The sequence below is a fragment of the Megalops cyprinoides genome, chromosome 18, assembly GCF_013368585.1.
Source record: "Megalops cyprinoides isolate fMegCyp1 chromosome 18, fMegCyp1.pri, whole genome shotgun sequence".
Classification (NCBI taxonomy): domain Eukaryota; kingdom Metazoa; phylum Chordata; class Actinopteri; order Elopiformes; family Megalopidae; genus Megalops; species Megalops cyprinoides.
The window spans coordinates 9,405,899-9,428,579 of NC_050600.1; the positions used below are offsets into that span (position 1 = coordinate 9,405,899).

The 22,681-nt window shown below is 43.6% G+C and overlaps 2 protein-coding genes across 2 annotated transcripts in view; one reads left to right on the forward strand and one right to left on the reverse strand.

The window, feature by feature from the left end:
* Positions 1-511: 511 nt before the first annotated feature.
* Positions 512-8,514, reverse strand: LOC118793250 (WD40 repeat-containing protein SMU1-like). The gene is made up of 12 exons (XM_036551328.1): positions 8,405-8,514; positions 7,621-7,831; positions 7,126-7,278; positions 6,288-6,398; positions 5,561-5,689; positions 5,069-5,188; positions 4,352-4,468; positions 3,867-3,994; positions 2,807-2,933; positions 2,436-2,603; positions 1,762-1,914; positions 512-748 (listed from the first exon to the last, which is right to left on the reverse strand). The coding sequence occupies exons 1-12, from the start codon at positions 8,428-8,430 to the stop codon at positions 650-652; spliced, it is 1,542 nt and encodes a 513-aa protein (XP_036407221.1). The 5' UTR covers positions 8,431-8,514; the 3' UTR covers positions 512-649.
* An 8,644-nt stretch (positions 8,515-17,158) lies between these two features.
* The window catches only part of LOC118793198 (ADAMTS-like protein 1), a 102,973-nt gene continuing 97,450 nt past the window's right edge, over positions 17,159-22,681 (forward strand). The window contains exon 1 of the mRNA XM_036551256.1: positions 17,159-17,412. Within this exon, the coding sequence (XP_036407149.1) occupies positions 17,350-17,412 (63 nt within the window). The 5' untranslated portion in view covers positions 17,159-17,349. The remainder of the gene's footprint in view (positions 17,413-22,681) is intronic.

Sequence of the window (22,681 nt, forward strand, 5' to 3'; positions counted from 1 at the left end):
GCTCTGTTGTACAAATAGTCCTTAAATATGTGTACACTGGAAGAGATACACTAATCCAACTCCACAAACAATCATGCACTGAACTTTAAAAAAATAAGATGAGACTGAAACCATTTTAAAATGCATCCGGTCAGATGATGTAATTGTATACGGACTCCTTGTTTGGATTCTCTTTACACAATGACTTAACATACCAGAACAGACAAACATGCACTCCTGAAAGGGAATCAAAGCCCTGGACACAAGTGAAATACGAGGTTTTATAAGTCACAAACATTTCATACGTCTGCTATGAAATAAACATTCATGCTTTCCATTAGGAGAAACAATGACACGCATGAGAGAGTGACACTTTGACGAGAGTGCAGATGGGTGGAGGTGATGCTTCCACCACGACATGAGAACAGCCACTACAACAATGGAAAGCCCTTCATATTTCTTGTAATAAAATAAATAATCATGCAGTTTATAACCAGAAACGCCACAGTAGGGGGAAGAACGTCTGACCAGATGTTAAAAACACATTGTTTTCTAAGGTCCAGGGTCCCATCCAAAATTGTCTTTAAAAAATAAAAAAGCATAAAAAAGTCCTGATGTTTTTCACTAAAGAAAAGCACATTATGGGAGTCTTTTCAGAAGAGTTATGGGTCTATGGCTTCCACAGCTTCAGCAGGCCATCCTCACTGTAGGTGCCGATCAAGTTCTGGTGAGGGTGGTGGGCGATGCCGATCACATCTTTGTCGTGGACCTGCAGGCACGCATGCAACCACACACGCGCACACACGCATACACACACAATCATCAATCTAGCATCTTCTCTTAAGAGACAAACAGGTGTCGCTACATGTTTTCAGGTCAGTGTTACCATTTAGTTTTCAAGACAACCACTACTGCCACTGTGCAAGCCAGAGGGTACACTTTACACAGGACTGTATCTGGTAAATTTTCATAATTGCTACCAGCAAATATTACCCTCTAACATCATGATAATGCCTTCTAGTCACAAAAGCAAGATGGCTAGTACCACCCTGCAGGTTACCATGTTCTCTCTAGAGGGAGTGTTTGTTATCTGTACATACCCATCGTACTGCACAGTCAGGGTTAGGGGTAGGGTTTAATTAAAACTCCAACATAGAGGCATGGGCTACTGTGACAAGTGCTCTGAAAATGGGGCCTGGGGATCTGTGATCAGCACTTAATTGAGGGCAGGACTGTGGCACGTACAGACATAAAGAGTGCTGACAGTGCTGGGGAATGAACTACATCAGTAAGCCAGCTCTTTTTAACCTCTTGACCCAGACCTACAGAGGTAGATCATTACATAGGGTCATCAGGCATCTGTAATATCCTGCCCGGACAGCCAGACCTTTGTGCCCTGCTAATTACTGCCAGCACCTCCAAAAGAGAATTGCAAAATCTGTTCATTACATTACATTAATTTAGCTGACACTCTTATCCAGAGCGACTTCCAGCACAAAAGAACAAAAGTGTATCCATTCAAACTGACTGAACAACAGAGTCAGGCCAACAGCACTCCCAAACTGGTGAGTGTGAGCATAACACTATTCAAGCTCTACCACAAGTTACCTTGTGCAAACTGACCAGACAAGGGAAACAAAGTATATTAGCATATTCATATTTTTATCAGGGTGTATGATACTATATGCTAATATTTGGATACTTTGTGAAATAAAGGAAAATATACATCATGGAAATGAGAGAGGAGGGGTGGACAGAAGAGAGAGACAGAGGAGAACCTACCGTCAGGGTTCTCTCCAGCTTGCCAGTGACAGTACTGAAGCAGTAGAGCACAAAGTCCTCCCCCACGCAGTAGATCCACTCTCCACGCGGGGACAGAGTGCAGCACACAAAGTCTCCCCCCTCTCTTTTACCAGAGCTGAAGCTCCTGACGATCTGAAGCACAAGCAGAGAGAGCTTCAATACCACTGACACTGAACAATAGATTCAATGACAGATGCAAAATTAATAGTGTCTTGATGATTGACTAATAAACCACTGATTTCCAAAAAAAATGGAAGTCAAAAATTCAAATGAAATACTCATTGTCAAACAGCATGACTATGCTCATCAGTTACCTGTGATTTCATTGCTGCCAACTGCAGACCCTCTGATCCAGAGTAGCTTACATAGCTTTCAACTTCTGCATACTATCCATTTATACTTCTGGGTGTTTACTGAGGAAATTCAGGTTCAGTACCTCACCCAAGGACATAATGGTAACGACCCACCTCGGATTAAACCAGCAATGACTGGGTTACATAGGTTACAAACGCTTCCCTGCTCCTTACAACAATACACTGTTGCCCTATTCCTCACAACTACACCAAACTGATGCAATGAGTCAAGGTGGCACAGAAAGCGAAGCGAAGATGGCCAGTGAGAATAAAGCATAAGGACAGGGAAGCTTTTCTCACCTGGCCTTGCATGTTCATGATGACCACAGTGTTGGACCGGTTGCACACCACAAAATGTTCGGGGTTCTTGGGCAGCAGGATCACGTTGTTGACCGTGATGTCCGTGCCAGCCGAGGTGCCAAGAGACTTGAACGTGTTGCAGCACTCTGTGGTCTTCATGTTCCAGATCTGGGAGGAAAAAAATGCCACACAATTACACTATAACTGCAGCACCACGGCCTGCTGGCTTTATCTACATCAGGCTCTTATCAGCCATTACAAAACCCATTACAGCTCTTCAGGGCTGTCAAAACAGCTGGATCTGCAGGATCCAGTTCCAACAGGACCAAAGTGCTGGTCATCTTGTGTTCAAAGAGATGGGGTGACTGTACCTTGACGGTGCCATCAGAAGATGCACTGATGATGTAGTGTCCATCTGGCGTGAAGGTGGCTTCGTTTACGAACGAGGAGTGGCCCCGAAACTCCTTCAGCGATTTTCCCGATTTCAGCCCATGGACTCTGCAAAAGCAAGGAGCATTTGAAGAAAACAAAGCAGCCGGCTACACTTTTCACTCCTCTGTTTATTGAAAAAAAAAAAAGCAATCTAAAAAGAAATTCAATTTAGAAAATTCACTTTGGTGTCATTTCCACATGTATTGCCCTTTGGAGACTCCTTATTTTGGCCTTCTCATCTTTTCTCAAATTTAAATGTGGGCTATTTCTCATCTGATATGCGATTGCCACACATTTTTCCATTACAGGATTCATACAGATGGGAGCTGTGACAGCCATTATTGCTGCTTCTCTCATCGTCTAAAATATACAATAGCGAGAATGCAATAAAACCATTGTGTGTATAAAGACATTGTGGTTTTACTGTAATCACTCATATGTGACTGAAGCAATTTCATTTTCAGCCCAAGCCTCATAAAATCACTGCTTTCTCTGTTCATACTGAATGCAGTTTCCACCACATTTACTGTTCCCTGCAGGTCTGCATGAACAATCTGCATCTATATCTGTGCTGATCACTGTTAAATCACCTCAGGAATGAGTGACGAATCGTGGCAGCTCACTTTTAAAGAACTTCAACACCAAGTTGAGCAGGCTTAAAGACCCACAGGCCACAGCAACGATGATCCTTTCAGTCGGGATATGAGAGAACAGTGGCACACAGAATATGACCACCAGATGTAATGCCTAAGGCCCTGGAAGGTGTTGTGCATGACTCGATCACTGTTCTGCTCAGAAATTTTGGCATTCTGACCAAAGCTAGCAGTCTGGAGGACCATACCAAGGAGATCCAATTTGGATTCACACAGTGTGACACAAGCCGTTAAATGCAATGTAAAGTTTGTGGTCAAATAACATAGCCTTAGCGCAGCAGCCACAGCCACGAATGGTGAAACGTGGGTGTGACTGTGTCCGTGTGTGGTGTGTCTGCAGGCCCACCTGATGGTCTGGTCAAAGGAGGCGCTGAGCAGCTGGCTGCTGTCCTTGCAGAAGCTGAGGCAGGTGACGCCTTTACTGTGAGCGCGCTCGAACCTCCTCAGACACTGGCCGCTCTGGATCTTCCACACCTGCCATACAGGAGGATAGCAGTCAATTTGCGGAATGAGCTGCAATTCTGATAGAACACCACTCCACTACAAAGCATCCTTAAATGACCGCCATATGCAGTCGATGGCGATTGTATGACATAAAAACACTTCAGACTTTATAGATAGGTTCATTTATCACTGTGGTAAAAATTAATTTAGGAAGAGCCGCTCTGGATTTTTCATCAAAATTTGGCAGGCAGTTCAGGAGAAGTCATAAGAGATAAATACTGACTGTCTTGGAAAATCTCTACAATGGTTGATTTTATACAATAATAAATCTTACGGTCTAAAGACCGACAGAGAATTCACACAGAATTCAAGGAGAAAGAGCAGGACCTTTATTTTGCCATCCTGCGCTCCCGTGGCCAACATCTCGGTGTCCCGACTGAAGCACATACACAGCACCGCGTCGTCCATCATCATGAAGTTGTCCTGAGCCTGGTACTTCAGATCCTGCCACATACAGAGGGACTGATGACACACCGTACCTGACACACTCTGAGGCAGGACTTACACCCGCATCTTCGGATCAAAACTTTGAGTGTTCTAACGACAGCAGCTGTTTTAAAGAGCACCTCACCGTCTTTCTAAAACTTCACCTCCTTCTACTCCAAGTTTCTGGATCAACAGTGCGTGGGCTCATGCTCTGATTTTTGCCCCATGGGGGGATCTATACACTTGGCACTACACACTACAATGTGCCTTATAGTCTCATGGCAATGGATAAAATTAGTCTATGCTCCATTCAACATCAGAGTGGAATTATCCATATCTAATACAACAGAGGCCTAATGAGTAAAAACAGTATTATGCAGAAGGAAAATGAACAATGTCTACACTGGCAACCTTACAAGACAGGGCTGGAAATGGGTTGCCCAGTAATTTTCGCAACAAAGGATGTGTTTGAGGAATCTGGCAGTTCTCTGGTCTTGATAATATCCACAAAGAAATATAACCTATACATGTGGATCCTGGGTTATGGTATGTATTACACACAGATTTGCCAAATTTTCTAACATTTTCAAAGACTGTCAGACTGAGCGACCAGCGTACCTTTCTGATTTTTCCAGTGGTGAAATTCCACACTTCAATGAAGCCATCCACGGAGCCAGTGACCAAGTACTGCCCGTCTGGAGAGAAGCGTGCACACTCAACGTGGGACTTCTGGCCAAACTGTAAGCACAGAGACACCCCATAGACAAGTCACATCTTCAGCTACAGTCCATTTAACAACCGCACTGCAACTTTTCTCTGTACGCAACTGTGCGCTGCCACCTCCAGATAGTGTTAATGATGCCAGCATGGTGAATGGCAATCCAAGGACGAATCCACAGGAAAACTAACTCTATCCTTATATAAGCAGTAAACACGACATAAGCAGTGGTATTATTTCAGTGTGGAGAAGTGACGGAGGGTCGCTGGGTCTGTCGGCCCATTAAGCAAAAGCACACCCTGCGCTTTTCCTGGAAAATGTAAACAGCAATAAGGAGAATGAGATCTCATATTTGTGCTGCACAGAGGTAGGTGGAGCAGTGGCAGCTGTACCTTGATGTGCCGGGTAAGCTGGGTGGGGAAGCGCTCCTCCTCCACATCCTTCACGGCGGCTTTGCCCCTGAACAAATCGATGGTCATGCCCGGTGGGAGGAGGCCCTGGTGCTGCTGCCACTTCAAAGACTGTGGGCAGAATGACAATGTTTAAATCAATGTTTAAATTAATGTTCATGTTTAAGCAGCACTCCTCTACTGTCAGAGAGAAAGGGCTGCAACAGGAAAGGTTTAATTATAATAATTTTGTTGAACAGATTCAGCCAAATTCACAATACAACTTTTATTAAACTGAAAAAAGGAACACCTACTTTGTTACAAAAAAGAGAATCACCAAGTCAGGGCAAATAAATAGCAAACATAATGTCTGTATGTCCAATCACATATGGGGATAGACACAAGCATCATTTCAAGCATTTGATACACGTGGATATGGCACAAAATTTAACTTTAAGTGCACAGTAAGTAGCTGTAGTCTTTTTTATGACAGTCTATATTAATGAGCACGGTTACTGCTTTACTTTAGAAAGTAAAATTGTTGAGCAGCTGGTCCTAAATTCTGACATTATCCACATTTTAAAAGTGGCTAGCCTTGGCAAATACAAAACACCTTTCTACTAAGAATCAGACAGATATGTTCCTTGTTATTCATCACTGAGGACTTACTGGTCCAGATCCAGATTAAAATAGAGGTACATGACAGAGACAGGTCCGGGCCATCACTCACCTGTCCCAGAAGGGCCATGAGACGAGAGGGCGGGACCACGCTGACCTCCCCTGCCAGGGCCTGGGCGATGGCCGCCCTCCTCTTCTCCTTACTGCTGCCGTCCGGATAGGCCTGTGAACGGGGTGAACACACTGAGACCACAGACTCAAGAAGACTCAATACTAGAGCCACAAAGCAAGACCGCACGATCCGCATTGAGATTCAGGCCACTCAGTTAGTTCTGTGTTTAGTTATGTCCTCAAATCATAGGGAGGATGCATCAATCAAGACTGAGATCAAGAGGGGGCTTATCAAAACCAGAGAGGAATAAACTGAAATCACAACAGACAAACACTGACACCAGAATATACTGCTGGATCTCGTTCGGAAACCCTCAGATGAAACTTTCACCACAGCTGTGAAACCATAAATCATCTTTTCGCTCTTAAAGACTTGGTTTGCCCCCTCACCTCCCAATTCCAAGGGACAGTAGTTTTAACACATCACTTATTGAACAGTAGATAAAGCTGACACAGTCACACACTGCAGTAAAAGCAATGAACTCGAGGAAGCTTTGAGCTGGATTTAAACTGAATACATTTTAGAAAAACAGATGGCAGGCAGCTTAATCCTGTAGGCCATTTCTTGCATTCATATGAGTGCATTACCACTACAACAGCAGAACACAATGTTAGGACTTGCAGCTGCAATTAAGTGCGACAAGAATCGTAGAGGACTGGCCTCACACAAAGGCTATGGTAAAATGAGACCTGCAGGATCTTGGCTAGTGAAGACTGGAAACTGGCTAAAGGACAACATCACTGCAATCTGGCCTGGTATCACTGGTCCTTTGACTTACCTCCCGCGGGTCAAAGTAGGAGCGGGCCAGCAGGTTCTCCAGGTGGATGTACCTCTCGGGCTGGGTCTGCTTGAGCATGATCATGGGATCCGTCTGCCTCAGGAGGGACCGGGCCGCGCCCAGCTCTCGCAGCTCGATCAGCTCCAGAACCACCTGCAGGGGACACAAATCTCATGTAAACATAGCATCTCACCCAAGTCCCAGCAGATAAATGGACAGCAGAACTCCACACAGGACAGTTCACTAGAAAAAATAACCAGCCCATGTTCACACTAAAGCATGGATGCCTCTCGAGATTTTTAAACACATGCTATGCTCTGCTCAGCCAGCATCAAACTACAGCAGAACAGCATCTCACTATATGCAGAGGAGGAGCCGAGGACTTAAACCAGGTGCGAGATTTAACTACATTCAAAAAGCATCTGGCAGCACGTTAAGAAAACTAAATGGCCAACGATCACTTGTCTGCCTGTACCACTAAGGACAAGGACACACCTGCTCATAAAGGTCGATGAGGGTCTTGTCTGGGAGCTTGAGGGACTGGATGGCTTGTAGAACCGTGTCCCAATGGCCGCTGTTGATGTCGGCCACAAAGCTCTCGATGCTGTCCACCGTGTTGAGGGACACGGTGGTCTCTTCCTGGAGAGTAGCCAGGGTGCGGTGCAAGTTGTTTTCCTTCAGGTACTGCATTATTAGACGGATCACGCTGCAAAGATAATTCGTCCAGTTACATTAAGGAAATGCGCTACAGCTAAATCGGTTACGAACAAAAAGTGAAGCTAGCTAGCAACTAAGCTTCAGTTAAGATACTCACAACGGCACTGAAACAAATTAGCTAGATTTTACGTAGGTAGAGGACAACAATACTATGGGATGTAGCCATACTGCTGCCTAGATAAGTTTATTTCAACTGCCGATATTCAGCTAACTACCTCCCTATCACCAACAAGTAGTTCAACAAGTAGCTAGCAACTAAGATAACGTAGCTAACGTAGATCGAGATTTGGTAGCCAGTTAATTTGCTAACTATGAACTAACGTGATCTAGCTGGCAGCACCTGGAAAACAGCACAACTGTTAGTCGTCATCCAGTCAATTTACGCTCGCCTGCTAGATAACAACTAGAACGGTCAGCCGGCTAGCTAAGTTAAACAACTAGCCAGCTTGGCCTAGCTCAAATGGAGTAGCTATCTTGCTAGTACTACCAAACCAGCAAGTGAGATCGATTTAGTTTTAACTAAATATATGTTCAGCAAATATAAAGTAAATGAAGGACTTACTCCGCCGATTCAACTTCCAAAGACATGATTTAACCTTATTCCTACAACCGCAAACGTGGTGCAAACCAGCCAGGTGACTACGCACGCTCCCACGCATACACAACACAACCGTCCACAGACACACACAAGGGAGGAGTATCATCTGTACCACGTGAGCAATAGCAAGACCAGCCCCCTATCACGTGATCACCTGGTTTCATTCATTTCAGGTGGTCTTGCCCGAAAAACTATCGTACAGCGCAGTACAGTAACTCACAGAAAAAAGCTTCTAATTGAATAGCTGTGAGTTTTATTTGTGCATCGGACAAGAAACTCTCTAGAAATACAGACAGTTGCGAAGCTGTTGCTACAGCTGGTTAGCAGGTCGTTTATCTGTAGGGATTACTCTTCATCATGTATATGGCAAGCCGTTTTAACAATTTATCTCTAATGCAAATTAGATTTATCTACAATTCATTTATGACCAGTTATAATTCCAAGGGGCCCTAGTGCGATTTCTTCTCGAAAGTTAAGTTGGTCTGTATCGCACGAATTTTCATGCTATAGTCTACTGTCATTAAGGCAGAAGGACATGGTCTTCGCTCTTTTTGGCCACTAGGTGGTACTCCTGTATTTACCGACAAATCTCTGCTTAGAAACATTTGTAATTGGTTTTCTGTAATAATTTGTTGCCCTTGCCGTCAACCAAATTCAATTTGTGGTATGTGCATCTGATGATAAAACTGTAATAATTTATGGATGTAATATTGCCATACGAGGGGGAAATCATGCCAAGGGGGAAATCATGCCAAACATAATAATTTTGTGTCCTTCTGTTTGTGCTGGCAAATATTCTAGCATTTATCTGTACTATATTTAATATTGATGTAACATTACTTGATACTGCATAGGACTCTGTTATATCTTTGCTTGTTTTGCATATGCATAAGGGATGATAGTATGTCAAAACTGAAGTCTAGAGCATCAGTTGTGCCCTTGCGTGAATCTTTACTGCTGTTTTTTGTAGATCTTGTTACGGTTTCAAAAGCTCTTGAACAAGCTGAAATGAAATGAAATAACTCAACCATTTGTTATTCAGGTAAGAGCCCAGGTGAAATGAAATATGTAATATATGTCTTCCATGACATACACTCTGTAGTAAGCCACTGTGTGAGAACAGTTGCTAAATAAATACATAAACGATAACATACGTTTATTACAGACATTCTGTCTGGAGGTCTTCCAAAGCGATGAGCAGCAAGGTCATTAGAGGAATACCAAAGAGATTATAGTTTGACTGTTGCACACCCCAATTTACACTACTGGCTTAGAGACTGGTATAATTAGTCATCTTGTCAAAGATGAGTAGAGGGACACATAATTAGAAAGTTGGAGGAAAGAGCCAGAGACAAGCAAGGCTTTTTAGAAGAGACAGAGAGCACTTGCAAAAGACCGAGCATTGACGGGAAGTTACACACCCAGAAACAGGAGGTATTACATGTGACATGACTAAATTAAACTACTTCATTGTTATGAAGAAGATTACGTTTGAATTCAAGATTCCATTTTGAGATACTGTTTCAATTTTGACATGTTACACATGTGACAGTGAGAGGGAGTACGGTTTTTTAAATGCAACAGATGTACACTTCTTAGCCTCAGATGTATTATGGCTAAGTTTTGGAAAAAACTATCTTCCTGGTTTGAGAAGGGGTGAAATAGGCCTACCATTTTTACCTAAAAGTACATCTTTTGTGTTAGAACAATAACCTCTCACAAAACTCAAATTCTTGACATGCTTTGCAAGCGCAGGCTATTTTATCCGATTTTTCTCTCCCTCTAATAGGCGTTACCCCTCTCTGGTTCCGTTGGAGCGCAATCAAGAGAGTGGCCTTTCACAGTGCGCAATAAGGAAAAACACCATGCAGGTATGTGGGAAAAGAATGAGAAGATGGAATGGATAGATTCTCACACGCGATCACACTATTGTCTGTTGAGCTCAAAGAAAGCCTGTGCATTCGGCAAGATGCCAAGGAGTTTTACTGAGAAACAGATACCAGGACTACTATGAGCCCCAGCACTGGGGAAGTCTGACATCTTTCTATCGCATGAGTCAAACTGTGCTGGAATACAGTAATGGAGATGGGGTTTTAATTGATATAATCTTTCAATTAACGTTTCCCTCTCCAAGAAGTCTACATACAGTAGACAAATGACTATTTATTCCAGTCCATTTTTATTTTTTGTAACACAAACAATATAGGCCCACATTGCAGTTCATTGGAGAAAAAGATGAAAAGGGCAATCCCTACTGTAAAAGCTACTACTAGAGGCATTGGGAGATTATTTGATGAATTAAAGATGGGTTTGCATTATTGAGGTCTTTATAAATATTACAGAAAATATATGAGGTGAGCATGAATGACAATAAAAAATTGAAGGACTTGAGAAGAAGATTTTTATGTTAAAAATCATGTTTATATATTTTTATGTTACTGAGAACTAAGTGGATTCCGATATGCCGTGAAGGTTTCCAATAAAAAAACAGTTGTTCTGAGCGAAATAGTCAACAAGAAAACAACAGTGACTAAATTTGTCCTCTTGTCACCCACCTGTTTTCTGTTTCTTCTAATTGTGGCAGGACAGAAGCCATCACACACCCATAAAGCACAATCAACAGTGGTCTTGTTTTAGAATACCACATGAATTTCTTTTAATATGCCGGCATAAATTTGTACCACAAACCAAGCGCAGAATGCAACATTCATGTCACCAAATAGGGAGGATCAAGAAAGAAGAAAGACCAGAAATAAAAAGGAAAATACCTATTCAATGAATTACTGAAGAACAAAAGGCAGGAAGGTGAAACTATCAGGTTGAAGAGAGGGAAATGTGAAACGTTAGATGCCAAAATGAGCTGGAAGAAAGATCTTTCATACAGGACCTTAAGACACAGTCAGTCAAATTATTCTTGCTAAAATATTAAGTCATCACAAATCCAAGTCACTGTAAATTGAGATGTTATTTTACCACTGAAAGACAGGTTTAAATCTTTTGGGATACATTCTGAAAGCATTAGAAGCATTAGAAATATTGTGTTACGGATTGAACTGTTGTATGATTTTAACCAAAGGTAAGAGGGAACCTTTCTTCTTTACCTAGAAGCGTTTGGATTGGCATCCAAGAATGTGTCTGGATATCAAGCGTAGAGGAAGGAAGAGAGAGAAATATAATGAAAACTCACATTACTGTTACAGTAATCTTGTAAGGTGATGTAATTATTGAAGCATTCCCTGCCAAGGACCTCCAAGTCACCTTCATTATGAGCTACTGTGAGGTCAGGGACGATTTCAGAGTTATTCTGCTTATATCTTTGTGGCATTGATCTTCTGACAATTATTCAGTGTGGGTTTTTTGTATGAATGTCTATTGTTTAAAACATATACTAGCCATGTCATATTATATCAGTCCAATAGTGATTTGGTTTCACCACATTGAGTAAAATGCAAAGAAACAACTTGATCAAAATAAGCCCCTAAGGTCTGCAACACCCCAGGATTTCAAAGTTTATCTAATACTCTCAGAGTCTCTGGATCAAGGGGTGCTGGATCAGATCTTTGAGTTCAACAATAAGGTTATTAATGCAATCCAGGCATGCTCCAGCCATCCAAAGCCAGAGTTGTGTGCCCCTGAAATACACTAAAACTTTGAATACTCTTTCTTTCTTTCTTGTTCTGTGGACACACAGAGATGCGCAATCCAATTCAGTGATTGACTGTGAGCTCAAAGTGGACAAGGAAGAAATGTTTCCTTTGAACTGACTATTTGCACTACTCAGATAATTTAAGAGAAAAGGGAATTGCCAACTAACAGGAATGGGTTATTCAATTAATTGCCATTGATGTTAATCAGGCAATACAAACAAAAGTGGAGTGAGAACAATGATCACTTTCAAGGTACGGTTTCTACCTCCTCTATTTGAAGTGCACGAGCCCCCACTTGTACAGTTGTTTGAACTGCTCTGTGATTGTTGCAACAGTGCTCAAGTATGGGAAAGTACAACTGCATGAAGTTACAAATACAGTGTGCTGTTTTCTCCTGAAGGCCATGGGCCAATAAAGTGACAGACAGTAATGTCTACATGCTCCAGCAGTGCACTTCTGCATCAGGTTTATCAAAAGTCAGGGAAGCTTTCTCTTCAATCCAGCGATACACCTTAATAGACGCAATGCCTTCCAGAGTAAATAGCAAAAAAGTATAGACAGGCTAACTTTCTCAGTACAAGTAGGCACACTGTGGAAACCGACCCAGGGCTCTGGTAAGGTCTTCGGACGAAGATGGTGTAATTTGAATAACGGCACGATCACATTACCCACTGCTATTTTGTCGTATCAAAGTGCAATCAACAAGCATGGTGTTTTGACATTATTCCATCACATGGCCAGCACCATGAGCCATTTTCATCAGCGATGCCGGGATTAGCACAACGCTGTTTGTGCTGGCCAGGGGGCAGCTATTCGCAGCTATATTTTGAGTCGCTGTTGCTGACAACCAGACAGAGTCTTGGTAATTATGATATAATTGAGAATGATCTAAAACCAAATGACTGGGTTCGGCAGCCGGGCCAGTGTTTACAGAAAACAGCTGCTTAAATAGGCACTTAGGAGGAATTAGAAAACTTTGCGCGAGCGCTGTTTGGACGCCTAGACAGACAATCTCTTTGTTTTGGATGTGTTCGCTAAATTCGGGGGGCAGGCTGGTGCCAAAAACAACGTGGGAAGCCAGCCCTCGCTCCGTGTTTTCTCTGGGCCTTTATTTGTAGGCGCCCTGGCATGCTCACGCTACGTTGGCTGGTGCTACCTGGGTTGTGTAAGACGGCAGAAGGAAACTAGCAGCAACTTGACCAAAGAGGAGTGGGTAAAAAAAAAAAAAAAAAAACGAGCCAGTGAAGGACAATGAAGGCTGAGTGCCTTGAACTTGCCCCTACAGTGTGGCTTGTGTCATGCACCTGCCACTGGAGAGAGACATCACATGGCCTAATTGGATTCACACACTGGAGAGCTGCGACCCAAGGGTTCATCGTTGGCCACAGATTTTCCCCAGTCCTCATGGACACGTGCAAGGTGACCTACTGGAAATGACCACGCAGGAGGGAAAAACTTGCACATCAATGGCAGAATCTGTACTAGCCTGTGAAGTGCTGCCGCTGTGTTGGAGCACCATCATACCTGCAGCTCCTGCAGGGACTAGGGAAAAACTAAGGAAGCTTTAAAGAGGAGCAAAAAAAAAAAAAATCGATGGATCCAAATTCCTCTCAAGCTCAGGTAACCGGGTTAATGCAATTCTGTGCCTGATTCTGCAGAGAGTTTTTATACCTGTGCACCTTTTGAAAGTTGGCACAGACAAGCTATTGCTGTGACAGCCAGGTGTGCCTTTCATGTTGCTCTCCTCTTGTTTCAGAGTCCGGCTGATGCAGCAGTGGCAGAACAGCAGGGGCAGATGGCAGGGCAATAGAGCTCGAGCAGATGAGAGGATGGAGTGTCTGACTAGAGCAATGAAAAGCTATGATTTATATCTGGCTCCCAGCAGAGTGGGAGCTGGAACTGGGCTACTGTTCTTTTCTGCTCTAGTTCTTAGTGCTGGTGTGGATATTGACTGATTCTTGTATGTGAAATTGATACTGGGATATTTAGTGCTTCTCTGACTGCTGCTGCTCCGCTGCCAGCTTCTCTGCTGGGGCTTTACTGCAACAATGGGCCATGGAGTCCCAGCATTAGAGGCTTTTGTTAATTTTCAATTTTCTTTTCTTCTCTCTCAATGGATTGTTCAGGAGTTCTGCAGTGTTAAAAACTGATACTCCCTGGTGGCTACTTTGAACTGTATTCATGTGTTATAGTCATGTTTGTCTGAATTGAATGAAATACCTGGATCCAGGTGAAATGCCCCCTTTTGCTTTTGGAGGCATTGAATAGCATTGTTGAGCACTAGTGCAGCAAGGCCCTTGGATTAAAACATTAAGCCTAATTTGTGGTACACATCTGATATTTCACAATATAGCACAGAAATCCTCATAACTAATGTATCAGTAATCCATTAAATAGGTACCAGTGACTTGCAGGGTAAGTCTTATCAGTCTGGCTGATATAACAGCATATTTTAGGATGCTATATTTCTAGGTTATTCTCTTTGTGTGATATTTCAGCCTCACAAGACTTGGATACATATGCAGTGCCTTTAAGGACAACTCAAAGAGAAATAAGTTCACCTTGACTATGAATTGTAACATTTAGCATACATGGGTGAAAACCATATTGACCTTTGACACTAGTGGCTTTATTCAACATATTTACAAGGCGTCTTGTCTTTCTTGAATGTGGTACTTTCAGTCGTGCTAAGCATGCAACATCAGAGAGAACTGGAGTCACCTCAAGGGTCTTCAAAGGGAAATCTGCCAGGCTTGTTGTTGGTATTTGTAGCTCAGGATGTTCGGATGCTGGAAGTGTAATGTGTGCGAGACACTGAAATCAATCCCCACCAGGACTTCAGACGGATGGGCTGGTTGTCATTCCCTGACCCTCTCTGCATACCACAGGCAGTAGGCCTGGTGGAGGGGGACACTCCTACTTTATTGGTGTAAACAGACGAATGAAACATCACTGAGGGGAAAGGTAGAGCTGGAGCAGGTGAGAGGCTCTTAATTGAGGATTTTGGAAATGAGTGGCACTGGAGTGATTGTAGGGCTCTATGCTGGAGAATTGGTGAATTGGCGAAACCAGGAATCATGGCTGAGATGAGCATGGATACCTTTATTCCAGCTCCTGAGTTCATGCAGGAAGATGATGCCCGTTAACAAGAGCATCCACTAACTGAGTTTCAGGGTGCTCACATGATCACTAGCTAGTATCCAATGGAATCTTTGCCTGCACACTCTGAATCACAGTTCCTCCTCTTCCTCGTGTAACCTTTTGGTCAGCCACTGTTGCTAGACCTTACCCATCCATTGATCTCCTGGGGGACTTGACAGCTATACATTATGTAGGTTCTCCCTGAAAAAAAAACAGATAGTGCTTCAGTACTACTGCTGTCTCCAACTGCTCAGGGCAATGCTTTAGTGTCAAGTGGTAGAACAATGGGGTTCTGATTCATACACAAAACTGGAGGCCTTATAATGTATTCCATTCTTGGATTATCACATACACTCCCTGTGAGAAAAGTATGTAGAATAATATCTTGAAGCTTTGAAGGCAGAAAAATCCAAGCTCAGTTTCCTTGGGCATCTTTCCAGCCTATCATTCAGATATGAAAAGGAATTTCAGGAACAAGACAGAAAAAATATAGTACAATTTACCACATTCAGTCTTTGTATATTTTCACACATGGAGACTCTGTATGAAATATGTTTAACAAACCTCAGGCTGCTGTTAGTTAAGTATTATTCCCTGAATAAATATTCATGGATTGTGTCTCAGCAATTTTACTGATGGCAAATGAAAACAATTCCGGCAATAATAAAAATGATTTGCAAGGTGAAGACATGGTTATGCACGATCAAGTACTGTGAATGTGAAGTATTTGCGAGAGAGCATTATCTAGACTTTTGTGTATTGAACTTCATGTGATTTTGGGCTTGCTTCATGGGTGCTGGGGTCAAGGTTCGACAAGAGGCTTCCAGATTCTTTCCCTCCCTAAAACAGTAGCCTTTTCATTGGGAGTGCATGCAGGTATGTCACCCTGGACAGATCTTGCCCTTGAGTGGAACGGAAACAATTCAATATTTCTTCCACAGGTAAAACGTTTACATTCCTCCATTTGGCGTGTTAGATTAAGCTGCATTCACCCCTGCGTGTCAGGTGGCAATTCAGGCAGTCCATACCTCACATACCTGCAGCCATTGTACTGCCCTAAAAAGAACGTCATGCTGCTCTTTGAGCACTCCCAAGAGGATGACATATCAGTGAACATGCTTATTACTGTGGACTTGATCACCTTCAAAAGCCTCAGAAAAAACACCCTGTGTGCATTTTAAAGTGCCATCCTATGTTCACGATAATGTTTTGATGGATACAGGTGTGGAGAATATAGTAGCAATGTTGTATAAACACACCTGGATATTGTGCCCTGAAACAGAAAGAAGAAACAGTCCAGTTACACTTATTAAATTAATTGGTGTTTTATGCACTGCTAATCTTTTATTGTGCTGCATTTCCTTTTTTCGCGTGCTGGAAGTAGCTATTTGTTTTCCTTCACACCTGAGAGAATCACATCTGAGGCCCCCACTTCACAAAGGTACAGAGCTGATTGAAGGAAGACTGCTCTAGAAGAGTGAGTCAACAAAGAATGTCCCGGCAACTACACAGCTAGCCTTGAGGAATAATGTCAGAAAATGAAGGGGAATTTGCAGGCTAAAATATAGGACATACATCACACTAATTGTGCACCTCATGTTACCCAATTCTCTGAAATTTTTCCTACGTCGAGCACTTCAAAGCACCGACTAGATTTGTTACTTTTAAAAGGTGCTTCAAATTGTCCTAGCGAAATACATAAAGTTGTATGTTAGCATATACAGACTTCCACCATACGCATATTGGATACGCGTGAACATAACCGTGACGACATAGCATCATTTATTTAAGTCGTTCCCTGGTCAAACGCGGCCCCCGGAGCAAAGAGATGCTGTTTCTTTAAGAATGTAAGGTGGGAGAGCCCCCTCACTGACGCACGCTTGGTATGCAAACATAAATTTAGCAACAACGTGTTCTCCGTGCACAAAACTCTTGGAAGCAACTATGAAGTGTCATGTTGTCATAAAAAACTTTTTTGACTTTGTATTGTGGACCGGACCAGAGCTGAAGGGGTAGACGCGTCCTGCCCTGTTAAGGATCAAACAGGAAGATTCTCACATAATTCACTTTGAATTAGTGTCAGACGGAGAACCACACCGGGCGAAATTGACAACCGAAACGATGGGAGCCCAAGTCCACGCAGCTGCGGGAATAGTTTTCATTGCGTCTTTCTTGCTCTGCAAGGTAGGAACTTAGAACCTTTAAAGTTTGCTCTCTTACTAAAAATGTTGATGCGACGTAGTACATTAGAGGGGGTATCTAATCACGCAATTAAACAAAGACACGCTATTGTAAACCGTATTCAGTTATTGACAATTTTTGTTTATCAGCGTTGTTAGAAAGTTTAAATAAACGTTTTATAGGTGACTTTTAAGAAAACTAACAAAACACACCTGCATAGAATTAGTTATACTGTTTTTATTGTTCACCGTATTGTTTAAAATTGATCCTCTGCCACTAATACTATCGCTCTCAGCAGTAATGCACGCCTACCGGAGCTGTCATTTAGCAGCTATTGACAGCCGCCACATCTTATCTCTTACACCTCTGTATTATTTAGAGAGGATAAATCTTGTGTCTCTTGATTCAGGTTACTTTCATGCTGTGCCAACAACAGCAATTCCATGTAGATATTCATTTACTTAACAGCAGTACACAGGGAAATTGTAAAGAAAATTATCGTGATTAAAATGGCATATTTTCCAGTATAACCAGCTGCTAGCTCCTGGTCGTATTCTGGGAAAGCAGACACATTTCTGACTTCTCCCCAGCTCGTTCACATTAAAGTTTGTTTAATAACAGTGAATTTGAATTGCTTCAGCAAATAATCAGTCAACACCACGCTGAAAGCTCATAAAACACAACTGCTTATTAGACGTGCTTTATTTGTACATGTGTAATCAGTCAGGGTTTGAAGGATCTGAAAAGAGTCGAGATGCAGCCAGCAATGGGTATCACCGCCACGGGCACGTATGCGAGCTGCAGACATCGTCCCCAGGCAAACCCCTGGAATCAGTTTGCCTGAGACTAAGAGAGAGGGAGAGAGAGGGAGGTTGAGGGAGAGGGAGAGGGAGAGGGGGAGGGAGGGAGGAGAGAGAGAGAGACCAGTGCAGCTGGAGCAGGTCCAGTGCTGATGGCTGTGATGAGAGGGAGGTTCAAGCTGTGGGGGAGTGAGGGCGGCAGTGGGTTGTGTGGGCAGCAGCCTGGGGGCCAGCTGAGGTGGGAGGCAGCATGCAGGAGTGGGAAGAGCGTTGGTCTCCAGACCACAGGGTCCTGGGTGCCAATCCCAGACTACTGAACCCACTGGAAGGCGCTCCAGTTGAACTAACATTGTAGACAGTGTGAATGGTGTGGTAAGACAAAATCACTCTAAGAAGGGGACAATTATGATATTGGTCAGAGTCTCCTTAAGATGCCTGCCTGGTCACTGTTACCCGGTTATAGGGACGTCACGTTGCTCCACATTTAAACGTCTCTGTCTCAGAGTGACACGGACCCTGCCAGGACTGTTGGGTATTTTGGAGCCTTGGTAAGTCTAGACAGGCGTGGCAGTCAAGTTAAAAGTGGTCAGCTGAGAAACGTGTACCCACAAACAAAACCTGATGCCCCTGCCCTGCCCTTCTGACCCCTGCTGGGGACATCACTGGCAGAGGCACTGGGGAGACAGTGACACATGGAGAACTTAACTGGCATCACAGGAGATTCCTGAATCTGCCATGAGGGAACAATTTCACAGAGGATATTAAGTGTGGACTACTTTTGGGGCTGGGGATGCAGCTTTAATACAAATGTAGAGGCTTGCTTGAAGGCAGATGGACTGTTGTAATGCGGTGGTTTCGTTGTGTTGGGGGACAGAGCTCTCTGTCACGTGCGGCCTGTGCTGTCATCTCTGTGCCGTTCCGAGCGGGAACGTCTCTCCTCGCAGAGCCAAGATGCAGTGCGTCAGCGCAGGAGGACTTCCAAAGGCAACCTCACCGCCTCTCTGAGGGCTGTGGCGAGCCACTTCAAACCCAACATCACAGGAGCCCCTCCGCGGGGACATTACTTTGGTAATTTGCCCTGAGCGAGGACTTTCGCTCCGCCTGGAACCGTTCATTTGGTTTAACAGGTTCTTCGGCATTTGTTTTTGGACGAGAAGAGAGGGTCGAGACAAAAAAAGCATTAGCGTACCTGACTCTCAGGGGGGACGAGAGGAGAGCCAGCAGTGGAGGGGATGGGGGGGGGGGGGGTAAAGAGCCTGTCGCTACAAACTTTTAATGGTCCATAGGGAATGAATAGACATTGCTTTGTCAGTGGCATAATGGCATTTCAGAAGGATTCTTCAAGGATCTCGTTTAGTAGCAAACAGCATGTTCTCCCCCTCAGACTGCGCAGCAAGGCAAATCCTTCCAAATGAGCTCAGCCTTCCTGTGAAAGGGGGCTGAATAGGAATCTGTGCAGCACAAGCAGCAGCATGGCCTGCCTTGAAAAGATGTCTTGGCCCTTTCCAAATGTAATGAGGTCAGTGTGGCTCCAACAAGAGGACATTCGGCACGTAATTGGGAATGTATGTTTGTCCTCTCATTGTGGTGTCATGGTGCGTTCTTGTATTGTGAAGTTTTCTCTTAGTTTCACCCATGTATGGGCCTATTAAATGGAATAGAACACAGCTCGGCAGAAGTAATTGATAGGTGAAAAAATCATATCTGATGTTATTTGTTGTTAATACAACATATTTAGAGCAGGAAATGACATTACTCACTGACGTTTCTCAGAGTTGGTATGACAAGCAGACTAAATTGCAAAATTTTTTGCTTCAATAATAAATTTGTTCTGCTTTCTCAAAATCTAAACAAACACGTGTTGCCTTTCCAAATCCACACAAAATATTTGTGTACACTTTCTAATCCAATACCTACTCTGTTCTTTTCCCATAGATGGTGATATTTTGACATTCTTACCTTTTGCAAACACAGTGCAAAAACATACTGGAGTGCATGTTTCCAAAGTTCCTGATTTCTTGTACCTGAGGGATCGTAGAGGCTTATGTGTATGAATGTTTGTAGTGCCTACTGCATGGAGTCAGTGTACAGCAGGTGGATTTGTGTCTGACAGGTTCAAGGAGGGTGGGAATATTGTACATAAACTAGCCATGTTTACAGCTACATTTTGTCAGAATGTGGCACCATGTTGCCTTTCCCTGCAGTGTTTGGGTGAAATTAAAGATGAATGTTTTATACGCCCATAAAGAGGCAGGCCGCTTCACTCTTGCCCAGGCGCGCATCTTGAATATGTTACAGTTCTCGTCTCCTTTCGGTGTCTCCAGTGTTGAGATCAATGCTATTTTTTTGGGTCCTTTCCCCAACATCATTTACTCTCTCCAGGCCTGGCGTTGGGGTGCGATTGGGTCGCGTACTTCGACCATCTGCTCTCCAAAGCTCAAAGCCTTATTTGGGAGTGGAGCGCTGGGATTGGAGGTGAATGCCATTGTTCTGAGCAGTCTAGCAGGAAACAATGGCTCCCAGCCTCCGCGACAGGGACCCCCTGCGGAGCTTGACAATATTCCCGTTTTCAGGAACTGCGTGATCCATAAAACCCTCAAAAGATCCAATTAAGACCTTTAATTGCAACTTTCTTATGTACAACTGAGAGGAGGGAAGTGTATTATTTTGAGAGGGGTCACAGAGGAAGAGGCCAAAAACATCTGGTTTGGGCCGGGGAGCCAGCTTGGAGTGCGTTAACAAGATTGAGTGTTTTCAGTTAAACTGCTAAACCCCTGAAACTCCATTCATTGCTCACATCTGGGCCTAATCTGAATGAGGAGGGAAGGGTCCGTTGCTGTGTAAAGCAAGGAGGTGGCTTTGGAAGCTTTTTACGCCTCAGTTTACAATATTAGTTTATTGGAAAATGAGAAAAAGAGAAATAGAAGGCGTATTTGAAGTGTGAAGCTGAGGCCGGCGTCCTGTGAGCTTCCCCTGGACTACGGAGCTCAGGTGCAGATGGGATGGCAGGACACTCCGCCCTGGATATCCTGGGTCAGTCAGCTGCCTTTATGCGTGGGCCAAAAGGAAGTTCCTCTTACCCTCCAGAACCTCCCAGAATGAAGAGTGCTTACAAAGGAGTGCTGGCAAAGTTTCATTCATTACTGATGTCAGCAAGTATTTGAACGGGGGATTCTGATGCACAGAAGCACATTGTGTAACACAGGATCAGCGATCATGGTGTTGAGCTGTAGTAATACGCCACATTTGAGCACTCTTCAGCCAACTTTAGTTTATTGCATGACTAAAGGTAAAAGCTGTGCTTTAGTCCAAAATATAAGGGTTACGTTCTGTGAGTGTGAACTAGAGACTACATAATGATCTATCTCAGTGTGTAATTTAACATGATTTATGTATAGGGTTGAGTACAAGTTCAGAAACCTGACATTCAACTTCAGTATTATAGTTCTCGGAAACTCCCTCATTGGTCTCGTACAGCATTCTCCTGCGTGGACTGTAACAGTCAGTGACCAGCAGATGGCGCTGCAGCTGTGGAGGGTTCTGTGGGAGAGGACCCTGCTGCTGTTGTGTTTGCCTGCAGCAGTCACACGCCGTGGACCCGCTGCACAGATGACGGCTCGCAGTGCGTCTCTGCACTGCGCTGACGCAGGTGGCTTTTTTCATTTTTTCGCCACTTGTTTATTCACAGTCATTTAGGAGTTTATTTGCCGTGATTAGTCACGACTGCACATAAAAGTGAAACTTTCTGGCGCTTTCTGGTCCTTTGATGAAACATCTTGCACAAGTTTAAGAGTGTGTTTGCTGTTTCCATTAGAGTGATTGAGATTCGTCTTTTTTTTTTTTTTTTTTGGGTGTTCCTGGATGCGAGTTCAAACCACGCTGTGGTAGCCTGGGTGCCTCATCTGGTCTGCAGATTGGGGGGCACAGACCCCAAATGCAGCTCCGAATCTCTGTCTGTGCTACAGACTCTAGCCTACCCCAGCCCTGAGATCAGCCTGTATCGTGGCTAGAGGAGGGAGTGAGTGGGGTGAGCACTCTTGTCTGATGAGTGTAACACACCTCACATATCTCAGTGAGAATAGATGGCAGGTACCTCTGCCAGTGAACAATTTCTTTTCTAAATTAAATCTTTTTGTATGTAAAAGTTTACTTGGGAGCTATGGGATTCTACTCTACAGAGAAAAGAATACATATTGAGAGAGTGGTAAAGGGTATGGGAGTGTTGCTAGCCTGGTCTGACACTGTCACAACTTGAATGGAAACACTTATGTTATGCTGTGCTGGAAGTCACTCTGAATAAGAGCGTCTGCTAAATGATTGTAATGTAATGTAATATAATGAGAGATAAGTGTGAAGGTACCAAGATGGTAGGGATGAAGGGAGCTTTACAAAAAGATAGAGGGGAATATGATAGAGAGACAGGAGGGAGAGCACAAAAAAGTGTGTGGTAGGGAGAAATGCAATTAGGGAGG

Excerpts from the sequence above, each read along its gene's own strand:
- LOC118793250 (XM_036551328.1), bottom strand. The coding sequence starts at position 8,430 with ATGTCTTTGGAAGTTGAATCGGCGGA. Across the intron at positions 5,189-5,560 it reads AGCTTACCCGGCACATCAAG|TTTGGCCAGAAGTCCCACGT; the intron begins GTACAGCTGCCA and ends CTGTGCTTACAG. Across the intron at positions 1,915-2,435 it reads TCATGAACATGCAAGGCCAG|ATCGTCAGGAGCTTCAGCTC; the intron begins GTGAGAAAAGCT and ends CTTGTGCTTCAG.